Source organism: Branchiostoma belcheri, unplaced genomic scaffold, assembly GCF_001625305.1.
Source record: "Branchiostoma belcheri isolate BF01 breed outbred unplaced genomic scaffold, Haploidv18h27 scaffold154, whole genome shotgun sequence".
NCBI classification, from domain to species: domain Eukaryota; kingdom Metazoa; phylum Chordata; class Leptocardii; order Amphioxiformes; family Branchiostomatidae; genus Branchiostoma; species Branchiostoma belcheri.
Window position 1 is genome coordinate 596,301 of NW_017802980.1, and position 18,800 is coordinate 615,100.

The 18,800-nt window shown below is 38.4% G+C and overlaps 1 protein-coding gene across 10 annotated transcripts in view; it reads left to right on the forward strand.

Moving 5' to 3' along the window:
* The window catches only part of LOC109465611 (dipeptidyl aminopeptidase-like protein 6), a 198,996-nt gene extending 180,716 nt beyond the window's left edge, over positions 1–18,280 (forward strand). For 8 of the 10 annotated variants that reach the window (XM_019762963.1, XM_019762964.1, XM_019762969.1 and 5 more), the window contains 8 exons: positions 1,654–1,662; positions 3,739–3,837; positions 4,702–4,771; positions 5,217–5,411; positions 7,351–7,405; positions 8,510–8,674; positions 12,114–12,272; positions 16,632–18,280. In XM_019762963.1, the coding sequence (XP_019618522.1) occupies positions 1,654–1,662; positions 3,739–3,837; positions 4,702–4,771; positions 5,217–5,411; positions 7,351–7,405; positions 8,510–8,674; positions 12,114–12,272; positions 16,632–16,754 (875 nt within the window). In that variant the 3' untranslated portion in view covers positions 16,755–18,280. Of the gene's footprint in view, positions 1–1,653; positions 1,663–3,738; positions 3,838–4,701; positions 4,772–5,216; positions 5,412–7,350; positions 7,406–8,509; positions 8,675–12,113; positions 12,273–14,490; positions 14,627–16,631 lie in introns of all 10 variants that reach the window. The other 2 variants (XM_019762960.1, XM_019762961.1) reach the window with 2 other exon arrangements.
* The last annotated feature ends 520 nt before the right edge of the window (positions 18,281–18,800 follow it).

Below are 18,800 nucleotides of genomic sequence, written 5' to 3' on the forward strand. Positions count from 1 at the left end.
GCTGCTAATTTGGATTAAAGATTTTAAAATTTGGTTTAGAAAATAGCAAGGTATATAAAAATGTGTAGGTTATATGGCATGTTTCCACTGATTTACAACCCAAGAGGCTCCTTTTCCTGGCCAATACTTGTAAAACTAGAAAGGCCAATATTTGCTTTGGAGCAAATATAGCGATGGGTTCACCACATTTTACCACATGGCAGGGAAAGAATGAGAAACACAAGGGAAAACAATGCTTTACATTGATATAACTATAGTATGAAGTAACATACAACTAAGACTACAACAGTTGGATAGCTATTCCCTACATTATTGGTTAGGATTGCATAATGCAAACTGTTGATTTTCAAGATAAAAAGAAGCGTTCATAGCCCGCATTCCAATGCTGGAGCAGGAAAGCTTAAAATACCTACCAAAACACTTGAATACAGACATACTGTCAGTATGGCATGGCTCTGTGCAGGTGTAAATGAAGTTAAGCCAGTTAAATCCCAACAGCCAATCAGCAAGGAGAATAGAGGAAAGCTGCATGCCTATTGGTTGATGCCTTGCATGCCATTGTGATGACTCATGTCCAAATGTGGTAAACACTGCACACTTACACAGTAATACATTAGCTATTACACAGCCAAAAAACTCAAATAAAACCATTCTAAAAGCCTGTATCACAATAATTTAAAAAACGCCTAGGGGTATTTGCCCACTGTACCTCCATACCAAATTTCAGGACCTTAGGCCCTAAAATGAAGAAGCTGAATCCATTTAAAGATATGGCAGGAGGAGAAGGAGGAGAAACATCAGAAAAAGCAATATGGTTTCACCACACCACTTCGTGGTGTGGTGAACCCATAAAAAACAAAGTAGTTGTTCCTATTATAAGTATGTGGAACCATACACAGGTGTTCATTTAGCAGTAAAGTAATTAAGGGAACAGCCAATCAGCGACCACATCTGCAAACAGGGCTGCAGCTGCTGCCCATATTTGGGCATTGACCTCCTTACCCTATGTCCAAATATGGTTACACTCCAATCATGGTAACACACACTGCTATTATAATAGACTAAGTACATTACTTATAAGTTTTAAAATACAGCCAAAAGTCTGAATAAAACCATTCTAAAAGCCTGTATCAAGAAAATGAAAAAAAAATGTCTGGGGGTATTTGGCCACTGTACCTTCATGCCAAATTTCATGTTATTTGGGCCAAAAATGAAGAAATTGAACCCATTTAACGAAATGGCAGAAGGAGAAGAAACATGAGGGCATGAGGGAACATGTATCACCATAACTATGAAGAGAAGGGTCTTCAACTGTTGGGGCCCAAATATGAGCATTTAGGAGTTGATTCAGAGGCTGATATGTTTGTTTTGTTTTTTTTTGCAAATCAGAAAAAAATTAAACGGGTGAATCCGAGAAGAAACAAATTAAATTGGTGTGGCCTAATGATTAGTTTGTGGACCACAAAAACTGCAAATATTATCACTTTTGATTGACTGTTAACATTTCTGTCAGTAAGTACATGTGTGTATCTATGTATATGTATAACCCTTGTGCTATGAGGTCTTTCTGTCCCTCCCTTTTGCCAACCTATCCTTCCTTCTCAAATGCTATACTAATACTGTACTCATGCTGTCTTCTTTTGTCAACTCCAGGCAGGAAAGGTGTGTCTCTTTCTTAACATACATAAAATGTATGGGTAAGTGGAAAGAACAGTACCGCTATAGGTACAGAACAGTGCACTCGGTACGGTGGTTCCCATTGCTTCTCCATACTAATAGAAACTAGTGCTTTGAAGCATAATGCTCTGGAAATCCTTATTTCAATAGACTGATTAATTCTTAAATTCCTACCTGACCAAAAAATCTACTCTTGATATACATGCATGAGCACATGTTTATACATGTATGCTAGGAATACAGTTTTAATGTTACATTATTCACATATCTCTTATTCATTCAACCCCTCAATGGGGAGCACTGTACCGTACCATACACTGTCTCAGGTCTTTCCACTTAGCAATCTAACACCAAAATAAGGTGGCTGTAATACTTTATATGTCAGATGAATTCAAGTCTACCTGGCAAGGTGGTAAGAGGTCTTGTGGTTAGGGTTGTTTAAACTTATAATCTAAAGGAAGGCCCCAATGCTGTGCCCGTTTGAAAGGTACAGTACTTTACACCTATTTCCTCACTTAACTCGGGTTACCTTTGCCAAATAATGTTAACAATGACGTTAACCTTCATCACTGACGAATTAAAGATAATCCCTTTAAGTCATTTGACATTTCCGTGGATTTTACCAAAATTTATCAGGTAGTGTAAAAAAACATGATTCTGCCTTTTGTTGGCCAAAATCACCACAAAGTGTTGTGGTGAAACATATTCTCATGTTTCTTCTTCTTCTGTCATTTTGTTAAACGGATTCAATTTCTTCATTTTTTGGCCAAGTAACATGAAATTTGGTATGAAGGTAGAGTGGCCAGATGATTTTTATTCTTTTTTTGGATATAGACTTTTAAAATTGTTTTATTAATTTTTTTTGCCATTTTTAGGCAAAAAAATGTACATTTTGGGATCTGGAACCCTTGTATTAAATCCGAATGACCTGAAATTCAGTATGTGGATACCTTGGACTCATGTCTACAGAATGTCATTCATGCTTTTGACTGCAAATTAATACCAGAACAACAAACTGATTGTCAGGCCACTTCTGAATGGCCTCTCTCCTCACATGTTTACTTGGCCTTGAGATACATGTACCATGTGTAGGACTACACTACTGTATTGTATGCTGACCTGAGCACCGGAAGTGCAGTACATATAGAAATATGAGAACTCGGCTTCCAGTGGCAAAGAGTCACTGAGCACTGGAAAATCCATTGAGGAACCTATTACTTAGGAACTTGAACATATGAATCCTGTGCTGCACAGTCTACGAGCACTGGCACCTGAGTGCTGAGTGGAGTTTAGACAAGATTCAGCTCTGGAATACCAGTTCGGAAGGAGCTTCAGCACTGGAACAAAGACATTCAGCACCAGAATTCCTGTGCGGAGCTTTCTTCTGCACAGGGCCCAGAGTGTCAATGCCACTTTCCCCACAAGGTCCACACTGAGGTGCCCAGTGAGGAACCCGTTACTTTCGGTACCCTTGCCACAAAAAGCTATCTGTGACCAAAAAAATCAAGACCATAGCATGTCCAAGACAAAAGATACAAAAACTGCTGCAGTACCAAGGTCAGCCACCAGGAGGCCCAAATTTGACCTTGACATTTTTCTTCCATTAAGACCTGCCCACATACCCAACAATCCATGAAGGCCTTGAAGTTCAATTAAATTCAGTAAATTATGCTGACAACAAATAATATGCAGAAATGCAGACAGACACACCAAAAACAATACCTCAATTTTTGTAGACTGAGGTAATTAATACATGGCATACAAATGTAAGTAGCATTGTTACATTGTGTAATCTATTATTAGATATGTAACACTAACAGGTAAGAAATGGCAGATTGCTCCTTAGTTTGCTAAATTGGCACCACTTGACAAACTGCCATTGATATATATTTGGATATGTTATTAGATGTTAGATTACACATGTACATCAGTGGAACAGGCCATTTGCATACTTTAGTAGTAAGAAATGGTGCATTTTTCTACAAATATTGTTCAGTACAATAAGCTATTACAATGATATATTAACAAATATCTGACAGTTGTCATGTTTTTCTTCACCAGTGATTACACTAGAGAATAACAGTGTTTTGAGGAAGAGGGTCTCTGCCACCCAGTGGCCAACTTACAAATATCAGGAGTACACCATTGAAGATGGAAACAGTATGTTCAATCTCATTGTCATGCCAATTTCCAATGCTCTTTGTATCTGTATTTTAACCTGGCTGTGTAGAAGATGCATGCACTCCCTATCCTGTCAACAAAGCTGTCTACTAGTAGATATTTACTGTCTATAAGCTAATGAATAAGCTTCAGATGTAGATTCCATTCTGGGTGTTGTGCCTATATTAATCTCCCTGTATGTACAACCAATGTCTTACCCTCAATCAATATAATATGATATGATATAATATAATATAATAATATTAATATAATATATATGTTATCACATTTTTTAAAGTCTGCATGGGACATTCAGGACCCAATCAAATATCTTGACAGTTGTGCCACACACAAGGCACAATCAGTGAAGCACATTAAGGCCACACCAATTTAATTTGTTGGTTCTCGGATTCTACTCTTCATTTTTTTCTGATTTAAAAAAAAGATTCTGGTTTTGGATCAGCTTTTTGCCCCCAACCGTTGAGGAAAGTCCTTTTCTTCCTACTTGTCTACTTGTTACAGTTTTTCCATCTATCAATGCAGTCGTTTGATTAAAAGTTCAAAATTCATTGTTTGAATATTAACCCAGCCTTTTGTGTTGACTTCATGGCTCCTATCATTGCATTTGAGGCTATAAAAAGATGCTGTTTTTATTTTTTTGCTCTGTCACTTCATTTTTTTAAAATCTGAGAACCAACAAATTTAATTGGTGTGGCCTAATTGACAGCAAAACAGGTCTGGAGACACTTTTTTTTACATTTTATAACCTGCCCAGTTTTTTCTCAGTCCCAGGAGTGGTTGTTGTGACATCAACAAGGTTTGACTGTATTCATTGAGCTGTTAAAAGTCTGTCTGTCTTTCCAGCCTACTGGGCGGAGATGATCCTTCCTCCTGACTTTAGTGAAGACTCCAAGTATCCAGTTCTGTTAGACGTGTAAGGCAGTGTTTTATTACTCTTTCCCAGTGTAGATATATGCATATGGCAGATTAGTTTTGTAGACATATTGTTATTTGATATAGTTGTTGCCATTATACATGTTGTATACATTTGCACAGTTGTCGAGCAGTTCCATTTTATGCACACTTTCAAAGACCTTGTCAAATTTTGTGCATGCCAGAAGGTTGCCAGTCTTCTGATTAGATATTCAAAATGGCTATAACTTATGATTAATTTGTTGCTGTTTTGAGAGTAGTTGTTCATGTACATGTACATGTGTAATGATGATGACATTTTCAAATTGTTACTTTATATGGTGGAGGATTTCATGTTTCATATCCAATAGACCACTTGTAGTAATTTTTGCATTAATTAGTCTTTTGGGCATGAACATGCAAGAAACATCGTTTACAACTGTTCTTATCATTACTTGGTATCTTAGGTATGGAGGCCCAGGTACTCAAAAAGTCCAGGAGACTTATCGGGCCAACTGGGCCACCTATCTAGCCAGCACTGAGGGAGTCATTGTGGTGAGCTTTGATGGGCGTGGCTCTGGTTACCAAGGCGACAAGGTTTTGTATGAACTGCACGAGAAATTTGGAACAGTGGAGGTCAAAGATCAAATCTTTGTTGCCAAGTACGTACTTCTCCTTGCTTTTATCTACATATGATTATGCACATGTAGCTTATGGCACAGCACATTAGGCCGGCTTTAGACTGACGACGGTATACGATCACACGACAATCGTTGTAGGCAATTTCAATTTATTTATTTAACCAGTAATTACAACTCAGGCCATTTTGGCCTGCTTTTCAGGTAATCCTGGATACACATCCGCAGCACAGGATAGCATGCCGCACGCCAATTCAAAATGGCATTCAAAATGGCATATTAGGGTGAAGTGACCAAAGTTGTCCAAAGTTACCTTTTGACGTCATCCTTACATCTCACATATAGCCCATGACATCGTCTAACCCAAATGGGAGGTGTCCAAAGTTGTCCAAAGTTGAAAACAATTGGTTCGTGTAACCAAATGTCACCCTACCCTGCCCTGTGTCCAAAGTTAGATGACTTCACGTAACTTTGGAGAACTTTGGACACCCGCCACCCTACCCCATCCTGTGTCCAAAGTTAGATGACGTCATCTTATACATTATCTAACGTCACTCCTGACTCACAATATAGCGTCAAATCCATTAGGAAATGGTTGTAACTTTGGACAAGTCTGGACCCCCTAACTTTGGTCACTTCACCCTGATACTGGACATTCCTCCAAAATGTCGAGAGAACCCCTTTTTTCGGCATGCTGCAACAGATTGTTTTTATTCTGCTTTTAACTTGCGTTGTCCTTTGGATGAGACACCGAGTTTGTGCCCAACAATGAAGGGGTATGAGGCACATGTACCGAGCGGGGTAAATTATACTCCGGATTTGAACCCAGCGTTCGGTGCTGCCATCGGCCTGGCTATATTGGTCGGGAACATGATGTGGATTGGAGGATCGGTCCGTACTGGAGAAGTAGCGATTGGTAGGGATTGTACTAAACACGTATAACGATATAAAGTCTTTGGTTTGACGACATTTAATGATACAGGCGATGTGCTTGGGCAAAAAATAACGCAGGCTTATGTGCATAAGGCCAATGACCTCTCACTTTCTTCGCTGGCGACGGTTCACTTTAGACAGTGGAAAATCCTCCTCGGACCCCCCGCTGAAGGATTGCACGGTCCAAGGTGGTAGTGACAACGATTCGAGGATTACCATTGTGCGACTATTTTGATCATCTTTAGACGGTGGGAAAATACCGTCGCCGGCAACATCTTGACGATAAACATTCGTACGACTATTCAACCGTCGTCAGTCTAAAGTCGGCCTTAGTCTGGCTTTCTAAGAGAAGACAAAAGGAGTGTTTGCTGTTGTCTGTAGCCATCCTTGCCGAACAGAGTAATGATGTAACCTTCGTTACAATTGTTTATTACTTCCAATGTTAGTTAATTCACCTGGTATATAAAAGTTGCCCAGTTTTTAAATGTCCCTACTTATTCTCCCTAATATCCCTTGCTCCTAAAAGATGAAGCTGAGAACTGTAGATCTTTTTGGAGAAAAAAAGCAAAAACGTCCATAATTTTTTGGTAATCATTACATTGTAGGTAGGTGTGCCTGAAAAAACAGTAACTAGTAATCAATTTTTTTACCCTAAAAATCACTATTTTGTACATTTCAATGACAATGAGCCAGTAAACTAATAATCGTTCATGAGTGATTGAAGTGATTTAGACGGCCTGGTAGTGCTGCAGAAAATGTCCTTTCAGACTTGTCTAGCTATTTTCACGTGTGGCGGTCCCACAAGTAGGCATTTGACATCACAATGAGCCTCTCTTGTTGCCATGGGACAGTTTGCTACATTTTTAAACCATAAAATGTGATTTGCTTTAGTTGTGAGCCTCCAGACTAGATCATTATGTATGCAAAGAGACTAGATAAACGTCAGCACAGACATTCAATGTAGTTTTCAACCATAGAAGTAGTATGAAGTGATAAACTATAAGTATGAATTTATTTTACCCATTTTCAGGGAACTTGGCAAACTGGATTATATAGATGAAACCAGAATTGGGATCTGGGGATGGGTAAGTACATAATCTTTAGAACAAGACATCTAAAGAACAAGAAGAATTTTAGTTCATTTGTATCTCAAGTATTTCTAGTCTGTGTATTATAAATGTGCTTTATTTCACAACTGCCTTTTGGGGTGAGCCAGCTGCAGTTCATGTGGCCAGAGTGCCACTTAAGAGTCAAAAGCTAACATAAATGTACAAACATTTTTTTTTTAATTTTCCAACATAGTCACGATGCTTATTGTGACATAATTTTAATTTCTTGGTTGACAGATTTTTCTAGAAAAATAATGGAGCGGGCGGGTGAAAAAAAAAAATAAAATAAAACAGGCGTAGGTATCCTATTATTGCCCAAAATGGTACGATAGGAGCCATGAAGTCAACACGCCAGGCTGGTTCAAAATTTAAACAATGAATATTGAACTTTTAATGATACCATTGCAATGAAAGATGGAATAATTGTAACAACTAGGATGAAAAGGACTGTTTTCAACTGTTCAGGGCAAAATATGAGCATTTTGCAGTTGATTCTGAATTTTTATTTGCAAATCTGAAAAAAAATGAAGAGGGCGAATCCGATAACCAAGAAATTAAATTGGTGTGGCCTAATCACTATTAAAGTAAATTCAGCTTAAAAAAGAACAAAGAACAATTTATTTGTACCCTTAATTGATAGCAACAGCAAGAGTGTACATAAGAAACCCTATCTCAGCGTTCCGGTTGATACTATAAAAAAAAAACATCCCTACATATCCATTCTTAACGTTACAAGCTTTGGGCTAAAAGAAAACTTACCTCAAGCTTAGGTCAATAGCAAAATCACACAAACAAAATATCCCAGCGTTCTGGGACAAACAGAGAACACACTAGACGCTCCTTTGTCCTGACAAAATATCACCACACCAAAACCAGAAGACAACAAGCAATCCACTGCAAAACCATGCCCCATCTGTTACACACACCCCCGGGAAAATTTGTGACGAAGGTAACAAGAAATTCAACAACACCTATACTTGGCTAGATACAATAATTACATATAAATATAAAACAAGAAATTCAACAACTCTAAATACTTGGCAGAGGTTTGAAATCTTTCATTTCTTGTGTTTATTGCAGTCATATGGCGGCTATGTGACAACAATGGTTGCTGGAGAAGGTGATGGTGTGTTTAAGTGTGCAGCAGCTGTGGCTCCTGTGGTGGACTGGAGACTTTATGACTCTGTGTATGCTGAACGATACATGGGAGATCCACACCACCCAAAAAACTCCAGGGCTTATGATGTGAGTTCTTTCTCTTGCCTCTTCTCTTGAAGTACACAAGCCTGGTAATTCAGTACAGATTTAGTGATATGCATCAAGGTCTTGTGATATTTAACGAGACCTGTTGTGAAAATAGAGATGTCCTCAGGATGTTGTGGGAGAGACTGCATTAGTATGCACGACTGGTCACGCATAACTTTGTGGGAGACCTTGCAGGATTTTTGGGGAGAGTCACAGGACTACCACGGTACTCCCACGGGAGGCTGATCGTGTCTCATAGCCCGTGCCTGATATATAATATATATATATATACATTTGACGGAGGCTGCGTTAGCGGTGCGATACTGGTGCGCCGTCGGCGCGATAACGTTGTGACGATACCGCGTTACAGTAACGCAGTTTGTGTGGCCGGAGCCTCATAGGTAGCCCCGCGTCACCCGCGTTATTTCTCGAGGGATCGGTCACGTTATCCATTCATATGCATTGGGCGGCATCATGAGTTGATTAGTGCCCCGCCTACACAGCGTGCCGATGTAACCAATTATTTTCAGCTATCCCCGTGTTTTCGGTACTGAAATAAGCATATTCATACCTGTTTTTTTCATGTTCCACATAGGTTTTACTGACGTTTGTCAAAATCAAGACATTCAATGTTACAGATTATAAGCCAAAGGTAGGATAAGGAAACTTTGGAAGCGTAAGTTTAAGAGCACACTATGACGTGTGCCCCGATCAGCGAAGCCACTCGCCACACGGACTGACTGGGAGAATTCGGTATCGGAATACACATTTGCTTGCGGGGAGGAAAGGCAACAGGCATTCTTTTTTAAACTCGTATGCGAAATATAAGTATTGAACAAACAAAATCAATTCAATTTTGGTTGCTGAATTATGCGTTCTATGGTTTTAAAAAAATCATCGACAACATGCGCTGGCTCATGACGCTTTTGACTGCACAAGTAAGATTCCGGCCGCCGGGGCAACACCAAATATTGTCTGACCTTGCCGTGTTGAAAAGTAGCGGAGGAGTTGCTATATTTTGTTTGCGACATCTTGGGGTGAAATGTAGTTGAAATTATTGTTGCTATATCTAACGTATTTTTGGGGCGTTACATGTTTAGACAGGCTGATGAATAACCTCATTGAAAATGCCTCAAACCATTTTTACATCCATGCTCAAACTAATTCCTGCCATAACGCTCATGCATGTCTATGACCGCTGAAAGGAGGCCATAACATCCATTATTGTTTCTAAATTTAAATGACAAAGTAGACAAACAAACATGAAACCCTATCCAGCTCATTATAGTTGCGTCAATAGCGCGATGGCGCACTCGGTAGCAGGTTAAATAATGCTGTAACGCATTTGTGCGGCCGGGGGTCAATTACGGCAAGTTGCGCTATCGCGTTGCGACAGCGTTGCCGCTGCGTTGTGTCAGCGTTATCGCTGCGTTGCGACAGCGTTGCCGCTGCGTTGTGTCAGCGTTGCGTTAACTAAGTCCGTCAAATGTAACGCAAACATGACTGTATATATATATAATATATATATATATATATAATGAGGCCATGTTGAAATGAAGTCTAGCGATGTTCCCATACCTGGCTGGCATAAGAGGTTGCCAGCTAAGATTGCAGATTTGTTACCGAGGACACAGCGAAAAAGGAAAATAGTTGATTTAACTTTGTTTCATTTTCAATTTTTTTTTTTTGTGTGCCACAAAAATAAGTCCAGGATGCTGGAGAGAACTCCTTCTTAAGTTTTCCTATCCTACCAACAAAGAAACAGGACCTCCTTGCTATCCTTGTAGACAGAACCAACTCTATCTCATCACTGGGTGTTAATATTTAGGAAAAAAAGGGAAAACCCACCAATGAATTATAAACCAAAAGTGCACCTCTGTCATTGCTGCCTACACGTACAGGTAAATTCGCACGACCAGTTCTGTCCACAAAAACACAACTAGTAACGGGGGTGCCCTAAGTTTGTATGTGCCTTGAGTTTATACATGCCCTAAGTTCGGACAGAGTTTTTACTGATCTTGTTATGCAAAAGTATGCCGTGTTTGTTGCCACTGACTTTGCTATTTAAAAAGGTAAATAGTCATACTCAATGCATACAGGTATTATTTGCATGCAAAGGACAGTTCTATAGGCCCGGGGTCATTTATCGTTTTGTCGAAAATCAGAATTTCGCCAATAATAATGATGGCGCCAAGAAGAGAGTCACTTGGTAGCAGCGGGTCGTATCCAGAAAAATAGACCTTCGCCAAGCAGTCACACAACTGCTACATATACATAAGAACATAAAGCTTTACAAAACAGTGGAAATTTCGGTCTCTGAGTGATTGTTTTGTAGGAAACCGACCCGAGAAAAACAACGTCAACACCACTGTCATCTACATTTCCCATGATTCCCATGGGACCATGTTGATTGCGTAAGCTGGGTTTTCAGTCAAAACACTGACTGATTGCGTTTGATACAACCCTCCTCACGTGAGACGAGAAGTACACACAATCTCAATTTTACCATCCAAAGAAAGCTGAAGTATCATAGAATTCAGTTCTTATTTCTGTTTACTTAAAGTCATCACTAAGTTCTGAAGACAGCAAAACTATAAAAGCATCCGAAGTTAGGGCATACTGTCTAGCGTCGGCCATTCACGAAGGTACATGACAATTGTACATTCACGAAAATGTCTCACAGCATTTGCCGCTTTAAACATGTAGGGTGAAGGGCTCATGTCATGTATGTTCTCTGTATGAATGTTTTCAAAATTTATTCATCAAAACCTGATCCCTCCCTGGCAACTAGCAATAGAGCGCAGTGAGTTTGAGCACGTGAAAAAGCGTCCGATGTTAGGATGCCCCCCATTTATAGGTAATATTTTCACATAAAGCCAAGATTTTCTCAAAGAATAAAAGATGGTAGTGTGCTGTCACACCGCCCTCTTAGCACTGCCATGTTGACTTTCATATAATAGTGAGTACTACAAGGCTTAAAATTGCTGTAAGTCGTGAAGTATTGTAATCTAGTTTTGTGACAGCTGACCTACATGTATATGAAAGCAAGATGGCAGCCATGTTACATTCATGTTCACATTACACTGCTTATAATAAATGACATGTGGTCATCTAAAAATTATCGAAAATATATACAACTGTATATATACAAATGTATAAACAACAACATATTAACCCTTATCCTGCAACATTCCGCAAGCTCTCCCACAAAATCCCACTCCCAGTCTTACGTAATCCCACGACTTGTTCCACGCTGCCACCTGTCCTGCAAAATCCTGGGAGAGAACTTCAGGCAATTATTATGAAGTCTGTAACAAAAAATCTCTCTCAAAGTATACTTGTAGTAAGTTGTACATCAAAAGTTCAGTAGTTCATAGTACTAGACAGTCAGACAGAATTGAATTTTCTATCTAACCTGAGGCACAATTGGGTTTTCCAGGCTGCCAATGCATACTCTGGCCATAGAATCAAGGAATTCAGCAAACTGCAGGGGAACTTTCTGGTCATCCATGGCACTGCTGACGATAATGTTCACTTCCAGAACACAGCCCTTCTGAACAAAGCCTTAGTGGAGAATGACATAGACTATAGAGTACAGGTGAGTTAGCTTTACAAACACTTTACAAATTGGTACAAAACCTGATGATAATGATGTAGCATAACAATGTATAATGTTTCATGGCAGTTTGCAATTTTTGTTCCCTTTTCGACTTCCAAAAAATTGTCTTCACTTTATTTGCATATTAATCAATAGTTAGTGCTTATAAACCTGCATTTCTCCTCTGGTCTCTCAGTCACTGACGAAAGCTAGTGGATACTAGCTGAAACGTCTGACCGTTTCCAAAATCATATCCAGTTGCTTGAGTAACTGCTTTTTGGCGTATTGTACCTGGATGTCTAACCTTCATCAACGTAAATACATTGTAGTATAATTGTTTCCCTAAATGTAGGGTGAACGTTGCACATTCCAGTTCTTATGGCTCTATCTTGTGTGTGATAGGTAACTATTAACTGTAATTGTCGGGTGGTCTGTTGCATAATTATGTGATATTGTTACTGATTTTTTTATCCTTCCTATCAGTTTCATCACAAGAGAATGATGGTGTGGTGTGTGGTTCAATATTGTTACAGTAACTGTACAACTGTCATGTAACTAACTGTGCCTCTGTTTTCCTTTGAAGTTTGATAAAATGAGCATTTAGAATTAGTACAGGCAGTTCAAATTTATATCCAAACAGGAAGCCTCAGCATTTTGTAGCAGATTTTGCAAATATTGGTGTCTTTATTTTTTAGGATTTTAAATTTGATACAGACAAATGTATGAACACTTGATAATTTGTAATAATTAGGGTTTATGGGAAAGGCTGTGTGCCAGGCCTGGTTTAACTCCGTAACCGTAGTCGGCAGTCTAACTGGGCTGGCTACTCAGATCCCCCCATTCATATCTTCATAAATGATGACAAACCTAAGTAACTGTGTTCCAAGGCCAAGAGCCATTTCCATGTCAACTGTTTATCTACTGGTGGGGGAGGGGTGTTGTTTCAAAGCAGGCAATCCTAAACCTTATTCAACATGAAAGGAAAGTGTCAGTAATTGTTAGTGAACAGGAGGCCAACAGCAACATCACATAATATTATACATATATATCCCCTCTAGCCCACTTTACTCTGATGCCAGTGGGACATACTATGCAGTCCACCACATGGCTCTATTTACAAAATTCTTTTTATTATCTTATTACTTTTTATCTTCTTTTTTCATTGTTCTGCCAGACTAGATATTTGGGGATAGTTACAGACTGCAAAAAAACTGCCATATTCTAGCCTTGTTTCATAGCAGACAATCCTTAACTTTTTTACAGTGCAATATGAGCCTATAGTTGTTACTAAGTCTTCCAGGTAAGATGGCGTTTCTCAGGCTGCCAGTAGCCACATGGTCACATGGCCAATCCACTTTGTGTTTATGCCAGGGACTCACCCCGGCCCACGCACAGCCTAACCTGTTATCATTACTGGGAGGGGGCCTTAAGAAGTGTCATCATTCGTGATGATATGCATGGGGCATCTGAGTAACTTGAAGTACTCAGCCCAGGTAGACAGCTGACTAGTCAACCCAGGCTTGGCACCCAGCATTTTCTGTAAACCCACAATAATTATCATGTGAAGGCAAAATGATAATTGTCTCTGGACCCTTAGCTGTGGTGGAAACCAAGCATGCTTCTCTTGAGCTTGCAGTTGCAAATTACCGTTAGTCACACTCCCCACGTCACTTTGGTCAGTTTTTTATGCATGAGGCCACTGATCTACATCAGTGGCCTCATGGGGAATGAAAATCTTTTTACTTAGTTTTGCCTATGTTTTGTGTAATAATTCTCCATAAACAAAAACTGACCCTTAATTGTCATGTTTATTCATGTTCTGTTGTTATTGAAGAAGTTAAGATGAACATATTAATTTGTTGAATTGTTCAGGTATGGACCTGTACCTAAAATGTGTTCGTATACACAGCTCTAAGACAGTTGAGTTTGATTAAACTTCTCCCTGCTAACTTACAAAATGTGCACTGTCTGTTAACTTTTTCACGGACCACTTCCAAACAGAGACAGTGTTAATGATATAGGTCTCTTTGCAACACTAATGTCGGAAGATCTACAAATGTAAGCAGATAGTTGCCATTTTATACATACATACATACATACATACATACATAATATTATAAGTAATTGTACGGTATGACAGTGAATGGTAAGGTAATGAAATTAAGGGTACATGTTTGTTACTCAATACTCATGATTGTTTGGTTTTTTCTGCTTTCAGCTGTACACAGACAAGGCACACTCGTTGCTTGGTAACCAGACACAAAGGCATCTGTTTCAGCTTTTGGCTGATTATTTCAAAGACTGTTTCAAGGTTCCTTTGGATGGGGCGGAGTTATGAAGTTCAAAAGTCAAAGGTTACATGTGAATGGTTGTCTTCAAGGCTGTTGTTTGTGTTCGTTTTCAAATGTGGAAGTTTTTCTTCACAAAATTTTACATTTGATCAATTTCAGCTTTCATTTTCCTCTCAATATAAACCATATCACTAAGAGACTCTCCCTCCAAGGGGGAATTATTCAGTCCTGCTTTTTCTTTATGAGAAAAATTCCGTACCTACTATACCTTTACAAAGTCATTTACATAATGGATGAAATTTGGCACTTTGCATGCACTCTCACATATTAGACACTGATCACCTGGGTGGCCCAGGTTTCTTGGCCCAAGACACAGAAATCTGAAATATTGTGTAAAACAAATCTGGATGAAACTAGTGTATATTTACTGTATGTACATGTAAGAAGCAGATAATACTGTCTGTCATCAACAGAAAGCCTAGCTCATTCCTATGGCATGATTTAGTACAATCTCTTAAAATAAAAGATTAAAGAACACCATTTGTCAGTGGTGATCAAAATGATCCATATTTATTTTGGTTTTAATTATAAGGTTGGCTAGTTGTGTTTCTGATGTGCTCTGTACATTCATCATATACATGTGGCTAAGTGGAACATGTCATCACTGTTGGAACAATTTCCCCCCAAGAAAAACTCCTTGGCATGGGGTAAGCTCTCTGGTCTGTGTACTAAGTTGTCTTTCTCTGATACTGACATTACTGCACTTGGAGGAGTTGTGGCTGCGTGGCTTACTGTGTGACTGTTCTGTACCAGCTGTATAAGGACCTGCTCACACACAACACACCACCGCAAGGGCACATCAGCATGGTTATTAGTTTATCAGGCCCATAATGGTCCTGCTTTGTTTTTGTTTGGCTATGGTTTAAAGTATAAAGTTGTTTAACTTGCTTGCATGAAGACTGTATCAACACAGCAACACTGCTAGAACAATCCTCTAGCAGTGCTTTACATTGTACATGTGCACAATCACTTGAGGCTGTGTACTTCTCAAATTTCAGCATTGACAACTCTTCATTTAAGCTTTACTTGAGAAGCTCAATACACCTTGGACGTAGACACATGATAGTCTGTGATATGTAATTATATACCTTTCACAAAGAAAAATGTTGATTGCTTAAGTTGTCTTGCCTGATGAACATATATAACCTCACTTCTGTGGCCTGTGCTATACATGTTCCTCATTACTGTCTGTTGCATTTCAAGGTGATTAATTGTTGTCATTGTTCCAGCAGATATAAGTTGATCATCGTCTCTTCTTCTCTCCTTCCCCCTTTGCTATTGTGCCCTTCTCTGTCCAACAGGCATTCTCTATGATGATTCAGCAGGTCTGGTTTTCTAAAATGCTGACATTTAGAAAGAAACATTTATCTTCTCAATCTCCCTTTCTAAAGTCATATAATATTATATGTGCATTCAGCTTGGTGATAGCCTGGATATCATCCTAAACTTTGTTAGGTTATCTGTTCATTCAATAGTTGCTTCTGACTTAATCCATCATGCAAATTCATACATAATTGTTTAACTGTGCATGTACATAATGATGTAATGTATTGTGGATAACATTTCAAATTTAAAGACCCCCGAGACATCAACAAAACATTATAGCACCCTCATTTGTTTTGTGTTTGTGTGTAAATTGGAACCCCTGCATTTGCACTTTTTCTTTGTACAAGTGGGTTGTGCATACATGTACATTTACTTTCAAAGTAAATGTTAGCTAAATATAGCTGGACAGCTAGACAAATATTTATTTCAGTTTTTTTCATACAATGTAAAACATCAGGAAGTGTGTCATCCCCAGGAAATTGTCTTTACTTTCTACCCAGTTGAAATTTGTCAACAGAGACAATGAAGACCACCTGCCAACCGTCCTATAGAATGCCTTTGATCTACAGATGCAGCGTTGTTGTGGTGTCGTGATGGCTTGTGCTCTGATTGTGCTGTGGGCTGCCCTCCAATGTTCTTGTGGTTTCCTCTCCCCTGTAATCTTTCCTCTCCATCCTTTCAGTTCTACACTGACCGAGCGCACAACCTACAAGGACAGAAGACTAAGAGGCATCTTTACAGACTCCTTAGTAGCTTTTTTCGAATATGCTTCGAGGAGCCAAAGAAAGAAGGCGACGATGAGTAATCCAAGGAGCATGAATACCAATCTCAAATGTAGAGGAGTCAAGGTAAAAGGTGATCTCTTAATCAACTGTGAAAAAAAGACTGACAAACCAGAGAGAGGTGATATGAGTTTTTGGCATCGACTAAGTACAGGAGGCAACATACTTGAAAAGGTCATAAAAATGTGAAGTGTGACATGGACCGACAAGAAGAAATTGGTATGTCCCCTTCGGCTTTGTTTCTCAAGGACATACTCAAGGTCAGTCCTGCTTGAGTTCAACACTTGGGATCAGTACTAAGAGGTCACATGAAGATGGATTATTTGACCCTTGGACTATTTCTGGTAGGTGAAAAACATGTATGTGTTACTTATCAACATGAATGTGAGTGGTTTTAAATACCAATGCAAGCTGTTGTTAAACTTTTGCATTGTGAGCAAATCTGATGACGGATGAGCCTGATGAAACCTAAAGAAGCAATTTGCATATCAAGTTTGTCTATCTATAATATAGTAATAATGTGATCATTCAGAAAGACTTGTACAATGTACAAGCATAGCATTCATGTGTGAAGTGAAATTAGTTTTGATCTGTTGTGTGTTTCATAGAATAAGATCATCACAATGTATTTCAAAATCTGTTAGAAATTTGTTTTCAACATGATATAAATTTCAGTATAACATCAATTTAAAAAAAATATTTACTCAGAAATATCTGCAAAAGTTAGCTAAGCAAAAGAGATATTATGAAAAGATATACATGTAGATTCAAGAATGAACACAACTACATGTACAGGCTATTGTTACTATCAAAGGGTATTGTATGTAAGTAATACCAAATTAATCTTCATTGGTAAATGCATGTATTGACATTGGGAAGTAAAGGAAGACTAATGCAGTGGATAACCTAACACACATGTATGTCTGCAATATGTATTGACATCCCTGCTTAATGATGGCATTTATTTCATATTCTCTGTGATCCTAAAGGTTAACAATAAGCAGATGTAATGTCTAACAAATATTCTACTTTTTTGTAAAATAAAAACATTTCCTGTCATACAGTGTGCACTCATATACAGTGTATGGAACTGTTAAACTGTTCAGATTCACTGATAAGTAACAATTTGGAATATCTATGATGTATATTAGATAGATACGTACAAAATCACTCCAACATTAGTAACTGCAAGATATGTATTATGATAATTATAGTAGTATTATCGAACAATATAGGGTACCAACACGGGACTGTGCAATACATGAGATAAAAAAAGCATGATTAGATGTACAGAAACTAAAAACTATGATATATATATATATATATATATGATATTGTATCCATCAATTATTTCTTAAGTTCAATCACTGTACAAGAGGTAGAAACAATGTTTTTGTGCCACTTAGAATCTTGTTCCTTTCTTTTCTTTTTACACAATGCATTTCATACAATTGTAGCTTCTGGTATAAGGCCACACCAATTTAATTTCTTGGTTAACAGATTCGCCCGCTTCATTTTTTCTGATTTGCAAAAGAAAAAAAAATTCAGACTCAACTGCAAAATGCTCATAGTTTGCCACAGTTGAAAACAGTTCTTTTCTTCTTAGTTGTTACAGTTATTCCATCTTTCAAAGCAATGGTATCATTAAAAATTCAAAATTCATTGTTTAAATTTTGAACAAGCCTGGTGTGTTGACTTCATGGCTCCTATCGTACCATTTTGGGCCATATTAGGATGCGTAGGCCTGTTTTTTTTTCCCAGCCCGCTCCATTATTTTTCTAGAAAAAGCCGTGTTAACCAAGAAACTAAATTGGTGTGGCCTAATTCTACTTTTTGTATTCTGTCCATGAATTTTTGACAAATTAGAATTCTAATTGCATGAACCAAAATGAATATTCAGCCATGTCCAAACGTATATACATACACAGCTTTATGTTCAGTTATCATAATTCTAAATTGTGTTTGTAAACCTCAGATTTAAGGAAAATCTATTGTGTACCTGCTACTACATGCTTACATGTATGTCACTTGTCAGTATACAGCTTTGGTCCCATGGATCATTAAGCATC